At 40.1% G+C, this 10,277-nt stretch overlaps 1 protein-coding gene across 1 annotated transcript in view; it reads right to left on the reverse strand.

The window, feature by feature from the left end:
- LOC146003531 (neuropeptide SIFamide receptor-like) overlaps window positions 1-10,277 on the reverse strand; it is a 324,340-nt gene that overhangs the window by 25,580 nt on the left and 288,483 nt on the right. Inside the window, exon 2 of the mRNA XM_083141821.1 lies at window positions 4,567-4,666. Coding sequence (XP_082997947.1) covers window positions 4,567-4,666 — 100 coding nt within the window. The remainder of the gene's footprint in view (window positions 1-4,566; window positions 4,667-10,277) is intronic.

The raw sequence follows: 10,277 nt of genomic DNA on the forward strand, positions 1-10,277 counted from the left end.
ACGGTGGGGGGGTGGCTTCCCCGATGGCGCAGTGGTAGCGTCATCGCCTTGCAATGAAGGGGTCATAGTTGTTCAGATCCCACTTTAAAAAACTGTAGGTTCAGTCCCGATTAGCCTTACTGTGCATAAAGTGGACTTAAAACACCAACTCACTCACTTGCTCACTCAGAACGGTGGATTGGCAGAACTGGACCCTTGGCCCGCAAGATGTCCTGATCTAACTCCATTAGACTCCTTGCACTGGGGCTATGCCAAAAATGAGGTTTACAGTGAAAGAATTGTGACGAGAATCTGACAAGCAATTGCAAGCGGTACTCCAGACGTTCTTGCCCGAGTGTGGACAGAAATTCAATATCGCTATGACGTGTGTCGTGCTGTTAACGGTGCACATATCGAAACTTACTACTGTTGTTCGTAATATTTTTGAGTAACCGAATGAAATAAAAGCATTTTCAATCCATTACACATAATACGTACTTCACAGGGACCTCATGAAACCCCACCATTCATTATCGGAGACCCTGTATTAAAATCCCACTTCATACAATTCGATAACCATTTGCGGTTAATAATCTAGGTCGTGATTTTTGCACGAGGAATCCCGCTGTGGAAACCCACAAGGACTGTACAGAGCCAATTACGACATTGTTTCTGGTATTACCCTTGGCAGTGAACCAATTCCAATCCCTGTTTAATTCCGATATTGAGTCTGGACCTTTGCCGCAGAGATCTTCTGTGAATGGCTCGTCCATTTCAGTTTGAAAGTGTTCTCGAATTTCTATCAGTTTCAAAGGGATTATCGTTCGGAGGGAGGGAAACGAGATGGTTTCGGAGATCGGTTTTATAGAATGTTATTACCAGGGTTTTGTCATGTTCTAGGTTTTTCTTTTGGGCTTGAAAGGGAAAAGGACGGGACTCGCTTGCATGGGCATAGCCCCTGGGTGGGCGAAGGTGGGCTCCAGCCCCTCTCCTGAAGTGTTCTTAGCTCACTTTTCTGCCCACCGAAATAGCCTAGAAATTCTCAGAATCATTTGTAGTAGGACAAAAATTACACGCACACAGAAGAGAATAGAGAGAGAGAGAGAGAAAGAGAGAGAGGCAGATAGAGAAAGTAAAATTGAGAAAAGGATAAAAGAGAGAGAGAAAGAGAAAATAGGAGGGGAAAAGAGAGAGAGAGAGAGAGAGAGAGCGAAAGAGACGGTGTGAGAGAGTAAGAGATAGAGGGAGGGAGAGATAGAAAATAAGAGCGAAATAGAGAGAGAAAGAGAGTATAAGAGCGAAGGAGAGAGTATACAGAGTAAGAGAGAACAAGAACGAAAGAGAGAGAGAGGGGGAGCGAAAGAGAGATAGAAAGAGTAAGATATATATATATATATATATATATATATATATATACACACACATTGGTAGCGTCCTCGCCTTGTTCCGTAGGTCCAGTCACGATTAGCCTAACAGTGCACAAAGTGGACTTAAAACTCCAAATTAATCAATCAATCAATATACAGTAAAACCTGTCTATCCCGGAACATGATGGTTCCGAGCAAAATTTTCCGTCTTAACAGTTTTCCTTCTTATACAGGGTTAACTTTAAATACAGTATAGAGTGCTGCAGGAAATAATGGAAACACAGATTTACATTTCACATTACTTATAATGTAGAGTACTAATGCATGTACGTACATGAATAAAAATGCGATAGATTCATCAATTTCATCATATCATCACTCATCCCCATCTTCGCAAATTAGCCAAAAGTGGCACAAAAAGCGAAGTAAAATGGACACTCACAAACATCCATGCCCATGCCAGGATTCGAACCCGGGACCCCTGGCGTCGTAGCGCGATGTGCATAGAGGGAAAGAGAAAGATTGAAAGATGGAATAAGAGAGTTGAAGAAAGATTGAGATAAAATTGAAGAAAAAAGAAAGAAACAAAGAGAGATAACAAGAAAAATAGAAAGATGACAAAAGAACAGAGGAGAAATAGACAAAGAAAAGTGGAGAAAGAGGGTAAGAGATGAAAGAAAGAAACGGAATCGTAACAGCTATGAGTATTGTAGCGCATTCTTTCATATCGACAATGTTACCGATAAGCGAGTGGCAACACAGGAGTGTTCCACTTGCAGTATTGCATTGTTTTCTTTCTCTCTCTCTCTCTCTCTCTCTCTCGCTCTCTCTCTCTCTATATATATATATATATATATATATATATATATATATATATATATAAGCACAATCGAATCTCTCCTACTCTCTCTCTCTCTCTATATATATATATATATATATATATATATATATATATATAAGCACAATCGAATCTCTCCTACTCTCTCTCTCTCTCTCTCTCTCTTTATATATATATATATATATATATATATATAGAGAGAGAGAGAGAGAGAGAGAGAGAGAGGGAGAGAACTAAGGTTAGAGAAAAAATAAGAATAACAAAGGAAGAGAGAGACAGACGGACGGAATTAGAATTAATGGTCAGAAATCACAGATACTCACGGAACTCTTTCCTAATTTGCAATGGTACCTGCTTGAGGCTCAAAAGAGCAAAAAATTCTAACAAACAGATCTAGTCGCTGCCATACATGTATTCCTCACCTCTTCTGAGGTCGTTATTACTTTGTTTCAGACCCGAAAATGTCTCAGCAGGTAAAAAAGAAAGTCGATCAAGTTCGCAAGTTCACTGACTGGCAATGATATTCCTGCCCTTGGAAAAAGGCAGATCGTTAAAGCATTTTCCCAGAGTCGTTTTATCACCACTTCCAGCTTCAAGTTTATGGCCTTCACGGTCTCCTGATCCATTATCTTGTAGTTAAAAGTCCGGCGTGCGTGGAAGTGATGAAAAGAAGGAAGAGAAAGACATGCACGGAGTAAAGGAAAAGTAGTGTAGAAGGAATTTCACGCATAAAATTCAGGAAGTAAGTTTAATGCCATTTTCAATGCCTCTGAAGAAAATTGAGTCTCATAATCTTGTTTCATTAATGTTCAGAACTCATGACACTTTTGCGACATGTAAAGTTTATGTGCATTTACTTTGCGTTCTTAACAAGTCCATGGAGATTTTACGTGCATAACCGAATGCACCTTTTCAGAGAACGGGGGTTGTCAGGTGACTTATTTAAAGCCAGACGGTTGTAACGTGAGAGTTATTTTGTCTAGCGAGTTACAGGAAGGATTAAGTCCAGCACTTTTTATGAAACGTGTTCTGGAATAATGCAAATTAATGAAAGTAATCACAATAGAGGTACTGTTATTTGATAATTTTATGTACATTTTGATCGTAGTGTTCTGGCGTGGTAATCAAGTTTTTTAGGCAGTGACGTAGCGCAGATTTTCATGTCCTTTCTAGGGATGGACGATATCGGATATTTGATATCGCGATATATAGTCAAGAATATCGTCACGGACGATACGATACTATATTTTTTTCCGTATCGTGATATCGGCGATATATCGTCTCCATAATACATATCTGCAAGTATCGTCGACACGATATATATCGTCAAAATATCGTGACGATATATCGCCGATACGATATATATCGCCAAAATATCGTGACGATATATCGCCGATACGATATATATCGCCAAAATATCGTGACGATATATCGCCGATACGATATATATCGCCAAAATATCGTGACGATATATCACCGACACGATATATATCATAAAATATCGTGACGATATATCGCCGATACGATATATATCGCCAAAATATCGTGACGATATATCGCTGATACGATATATATCGCCAAAATATCGTGACGATATATCACCGACACGATATATATCATAAAATATCGTGACGATATATCGCCGATACGATATATATCGCCAAAATATCGTGACGATATATCGCCGATACGACATATATCGTCAAATATCGTGACGATATATCACCGACACGATATATATCGCCAAAATATCGTGACGATATACCGCCGGCACGATATATATCGTAATAATATCGTGACGACATATCGCCAAAATATCGTGACGATATATCGTGTAGTTGATATCACCTGGAAGATATTTTTTCAATTTCGCGATATATCGTCTGCACAATATATCGGCAAAGAGTAGTCATTTCTCAGTAATCCATGTTGCTTTTCACATTTTCAAGTATCTTTCATTTTTTTAAAAGTAAACACGGGACCTTACCCATGAACCGTACATTATATAGGCAACAAGATAGACGTTATCCAAGAATTTGTGAAAAATGATTCTCTTTTCTGCCACTTTAGGTTAATCACGAAGATGAGCATGAGTGATCACAAAGAACAGGTCGGGATTCGAACCAGGAACCACAGGCGTCGTAGCGCGCTGTGCTAACCACTACGCCACGAAGGTCGACAAATAGTGAAGACAGTCAGTCAAAATGGGGCAGTATTATTTGTTGAAAATTATGTTAGTGATCTTTTTACGTCGAGGAATAAGTAGTTGGAAGTCAACTCGACATCGTGAGTACAATGTGCATGTGTTTGGATACACAACAATTACATACAGCGTTCCAGAAACCTAGATTGCAGAAGAGTCCCAAATTGATTCCCGCTTACCTGTCCAATGAAACAGCGATGAGGCTGTACACAGAGGCCGCCACGGACACTCCTTGGATGTACGGAACCGATTTACACATCCACCAACCAAGAACCCAAGCTAGAAAGACAGAAATAAATGAACATTAAAAACATGCAAACACGTGCTTACATAAATGTTTTATTCACTTTAATCAAAGTGCTCAAACATTTTACAGGGCCGTTTACTAGGAAAAGCCTTTCTATAAAAAACATATATCTATATGTACGATATGCGAAAAACCATACTAGCACAAATTGTTTTTACAAGCTTAAATGAGTAAATTTTGAAAACACTGATAGTAGTTTTGAGGTTAAAAAACCTTTGGTATATATCAATAATGAGTATATTGTTCAAAACTCACCATGGATTTCTTCGTTTATCATGGTTTACACTAGAAATCTAAAATTACACCCTTCCACTCATGAGTATTATTAGAGTTTTGTCAATATTTATCGGCGGCATATGATGTTATTTTTTAAACAGTTCATGAATCTTATTGGAAAGTATCCCATTAACAAATATACTAAGTTGTTTGAATGAAAGGATACTTTGCGGAAAATATTATTCTTTGATTTAATATTTTGTTCCGCTTTGAACAAATATCTGCATATTTCCTGCGCTATCCACATCAATAAAATTGAAATGTAAATTATATAACTTTTCGTAACATCTTCACTTCAAATGAAGAACACACCATTAACAACACCGTAATGTACCAAGAGAATAAGTAACAACACAGCCAATGTTCAACTGCATTAATAAAATAGGTATGAACTCTGCTCGGAGTCGACTGCATCAATTGAATAAGTAACAACTGAGGTGAGTGTCGACTGCATTAATGGAATAAGTAACAACCCAGGTGAGAGTCGACTGCATCAATGGAATAAGTAACAACCCAGGTGAGAGTCGACTGCATCAATTGAATAAATAACAACCCAGGTGAGTGTCAACTGAATCAATGGAATAAGTAACAACTCAGGTGAGAGTCGACTGCATGAATTGAATAAGTAACAACCCAGGTGAGAGTCGACTGCATCAATGGAATAAGTAACAACTCAGGTGAGAGTCGACTGCATCAATGGAATAAGTAACAACCCAGGTGAGTGTCAACTGCATCAATGGAATAAGTAACAACTCAGGTGAGAGTCGACTGCATTAATTGAATAAGTAACAACTCAGGTGAGAGTCGACTGCATTAATTGAATAAGTAACAACTCAGGTGAGTGTCGACTGCATCAATGGAATAAGTAACAACTCAGGTGAGAGTCGACTGCATGAATTGAATAAGTAACAACCCAGGTGAGAGTCGACTGCATCAATGTAATAAGTAACAACCCAGGTGAGTGTCGACTGCATCAATGGAATAAGTAACAACCCAGGTGAGTGTCAACTGCATCAATGGAATAAGTAACAACTCAGGTGAGAGTCGACTGCATTAATTGAATAAGTAACAACTCAGGTGAGTGTCGACTGCATCAATGGAATAAGTAACAACTCAGGTGAGAGCCGACTGCATCAATGGAATAAGTAAAAACTCAGGTGAGAGTCGACTGCATCAATTGAATAAGTAACAACCCAGGTGAGTGTCAACTGCATCAATATAATAAATAACAACTCAGGTGAGAGCCGACTGCATCAATTGAATAAGTAACAACCCAGGTGAGTGTCAACTGCATCAATATAATAAATAACAACTCAGGTGAGAGTCGACTGCATCAATTGAATAAGTAACAACCCAGGTGAGTGTCAACTGCATCAATATAATAAATAACAACTCAGGTGAGAGCCGACTGCATCAATTGAATAAGTAACAACTCAGGTGAGTGTCAACTGAATCAATGGAATAAGTAACAACTCAGGTGAGAATCGGCTGCATGAATTGAATAAGTAACAACTGAGGTGAGTGTCGACTGGATCAAGTGAATAAGTAACAACTCAGCTTCAATGGAATTTGCGAATGGAATATACTGTTATTACTATTATCATTTGTATGCTATGAACAAGTACGACTTGTGCCAAAGCCCACACACGAAACTAGCTAAGGAAATGTATTCTACATGAGGATTAACCTGCAAGCAAGAAATTCCTGGCACAGAGTAGTAAGGCGGAACTCCATAAAATTGATTCAACATGACAAGGTCGCTCAATAATGGATTACAGAGCATAAATCAGAATAAAGCAACGAGTGGGAAGGAGCCAGTGTGGGAAGTTCTATCGCCCAGCGCCAGATGTCTCCACGAGCGGGACGAGATTGAAACGCAAACTTTTCTCTCGGAACTCTTTCGTTCATTCTATTATCTACTGCATACTCTTTCTTTTTTTATTTCACTTCGTCTTTCTCCAGACGTCCAGAGCAGGCGTCGAGAAAGTCCGAAGTTTCGCTTCTAAAGTCTATTAAGATCACTCCCATTGATGCAGGTTAGGGGAAGTCCATTTCCGGTTTTGCACTGGATGCATTGTCCCTGTCCTGTGTCCAAGAATTGTCCACTCACATTGTCGTTGATTTTTTAGACTGCAATCTGATTAAATTATCTCCAGTAACACTAAATTTCAACTATTGCCCATTCTTGTTATTTTAAAACCTCTATATAGACTACATTTCTTCATATTATAGAGAAACTTTGGATATCCGAAATATTGAGCATCAATTGAAATACAGAGTGTCCACAAATTAATGGACAATTTTATAATACTACAGTTTCACTAATATTGAACGCACAGATATAATATTACTAGCATGTGAAAGAGGGATGTTTGAAGTTTTGTACTGGCCTTAAATGCAAAACATGCCTGGGAACGGTGAGAATGGGGGTATAGCCTGGACATCTTTCCTGCAACACGTTGGGAGCGTATCGAATGCATTTAAGGTTTGGGTAGAACTTCAAATATTCCTCTTTCAAATGATGCTAATATTATGCATTTCTGTTCATTATTGATAAAAATATAGTCTTACAAAATCGACCAATGATTTGTGGACACGGTGTATAGTGTGTGGTTTACGAAGGTGGAGGGGGGAGCACTGATTTTGTGACCATAATCATCGTATATTTACATTTTTCTAACAAAATTTTGAGGCTTCTAGATACCCTTGAGAATTAGTATGGTGGTGTCATAAGTACGCGTACTGTTTGTTTTCGTTGTTCAGAGTTTGGCCGTAGAGCAGCCTAAAGCTGAACCTAGGTCTTTATTAAATGAAAAGACTTTTCTTCACTATTCTATTCTATCATTGGATATCTTTAAGGTACCCGTCACGTCAGGTACTATCTCAGCGGAGCGCTTGCATTCAAAATATCATAATTTGATTCGCTCAATCTCCTTAACGGAGCGCCACTTGCATTCAAAATATCATCACTTGATTCGCTCAATCTTCTTAGCGGAGCGCCACTTGCATTCAGAATATCATCATTTCATTTGCTCAATCTTCTTAGCGGAGCGCCACTTGCAGGAAGAGAGAGAAAGAGAGAGAGTGTGATGGAGAGAATGGGAGAGAGAGAAAGAGAGAGAGTGTGATGGAGAGAATGGGAGAGAGAGAAAGAATGGGATAGGGCAGGAAGGGAGAGGGAGAAAGTGAGGTGAGAATGAGGAGAGAGAGAGAGAGAGAGAGAGAGAGAGAGAGAGAGAGAGAGAGAGACCTTGCTTATGACCAAATAGTTTTGGTGTTAGCAGTCCCAAGTTCGATCCCTGATGGCAGCTATAAATTTTCAATACTAACCCAGCATCATACGAACAAGTCTGGTTCTACCTGAAAACTAATGCACCAGTCTCGGGAGGCAGAGAACAGCGACGATGGGACTCGATCCTCTGACCTCGCGTCCCCAAGACAAAAGTGATCAGGCGGTTGATCCACAGATGAAGTTTCATGATATTTCTGCCCTTCAAAAGCATTTAGGGTCGGCATCACCGTGGCTACCCACACCAAAAGTCCTACCACTGCCACTACATCAATAAACAAAAGCCGTCACATCAAGAGAAATGTATCGATCCTCTGGTACATTCCATCTTATCGTTGCGTCAACAATCAAGAAAGAATCTTGATTGTTACTAGGAAGCAAGCCATTTGAAGTGGCCCAGGGAACACTACCGACGGAACCAATCGTATTCATATTGATTCAAGGTGACGGAACATTGGGAAAAGGACCAAGGAAGAAAATTCCATTTCCGCGTTCCCTCTCACAACCTCCAGGACCGAATGTTGATGGTTCGCATATTTCGTCCTCTCGGCTTTGTGTTTATTGGATGCCGGGGAAAAAGAAGAAGTTCCGGGTACCTCTCGCCGGACAGCATTGTGGAAGGGCATGTCGTTAGTCTGTGCATTGAAAGTAACAAAAGCAGATTGAATTCCGGTCACTGCGCCATCTTCCGGAATGATCTAAGGGAATTGTCGACCTTATCGATTCCGGGAGGTCAGGGCGAAGATTTCTCTCCGGAGTGGGGGACGCGGGGGTGTTGTCCCCACTCGTAAAAATGGACCGTAGGAGGAGGGAAGTGTGAATTTCTTTCGACGACGGAAAGTTTCGAAGAATGGTTCGGGAGGAAGGAAAAGTTGATTGTGCTGGCTGTAAAGTTACTAGAATCGACGCCTTCCTTTTGCGTGTGGGGAAACGTGACGTGTCGTTGGCTGTTCGTAGCACCCGCTTGCATCCTAGTGCTGCTGTACCAAAACGAGGAAAACCCCGGGGAATTCTCCAGTTTGCGATTGATCGATTTGGATTATTTTACTTCCTTTTGGCTAATCGCGAAGGTGAGTGATGATAGAATGAAATTAAGGGATACACGCAAAGGACAATAGAACCCCCATGCTCAGATCGGAATTCATCGTCAGCAGTAATATAGAGAAAGGCAGACATAAAGGAAACAATTGAGAATGAGACAAAGGAAGGTGAATAAGTGTGGCGGGATACAGAAGGAGAAGAGAAACAAAGAAGCGAGACACAGAGAGAAAAAGAAGTGAAGAAGAGCGAGAGAGACTGAAGAAGAAGAAGAAAGTGAAAGAAGCGAGACACAGAGAGAGAGAGAAGTGAAGAAGGAGAAGTGAAACAAAGAAGAAGTGAAAAATAGAGAGAAAGAGAAGTGAAGAAGAGCGAGAGAGACTGAAGAAGAAGAAGAAAGTGAAAGAAGCGAGACACAGAGAGAGAGAAGTCAAGAAGGAGAAGAGAAACAAAGAAGAAGTGACACATAGAAAGAGAAGTGAAGAAGAGCGAGAGATACTGAAGAAGAAGAAGAAAGTGAAAGAAATGAGACACAGAGAGAAAAAGAAGTGAAGAAGAGCAAGAGAAACTGAAGAAGAAGAAAAAATGAAAGAAGAGAAAACAAGCAAAAGAGATTGAAAGATAAAGAAATGGGTGAGTGAGTGAGTGAAGTAGAAAAAGGAAGAGAAATGTAGAAGTGAAACAGACAAAGAGACAGAGAGAGAGAGAGAGAGAGAGAGAGATAGAGAGAGAGAGAGAGAGAGAGAGAGATATGAGAAATGGTACAGCTAAATCAATATGAGAACCTGAGAACCGAAGCAAACTCGAGAACTTAAGTGGTCAGTAATTTGCTTTCTCCGTTAGTGTGTCCTTGGGGGGTGTAAGGGGGTGGGGGTGACCCTTTCCAAAGACACCCAAATGTCAACTTCACTTCCGAGCACTGGCGCACGCAAGGGGGTACAGCCCCTCCGGAAATTTTGAAAAAAAATCAAAATTTTGAC

This window comes from Lepisma saccharinum, chromosome 20, assembly GCF_977018435.1.
Source record: "Lepisma saccharinum chromosome 20, izLepSacc3.1, whole genome shotgun sequence".
Lineage (NCBI taxonomy): Eukaryota > Metazoa > Arthropoda > Insecta > Zygentoma > Lepismatidae > Lepisma > Lepisma saccharinum.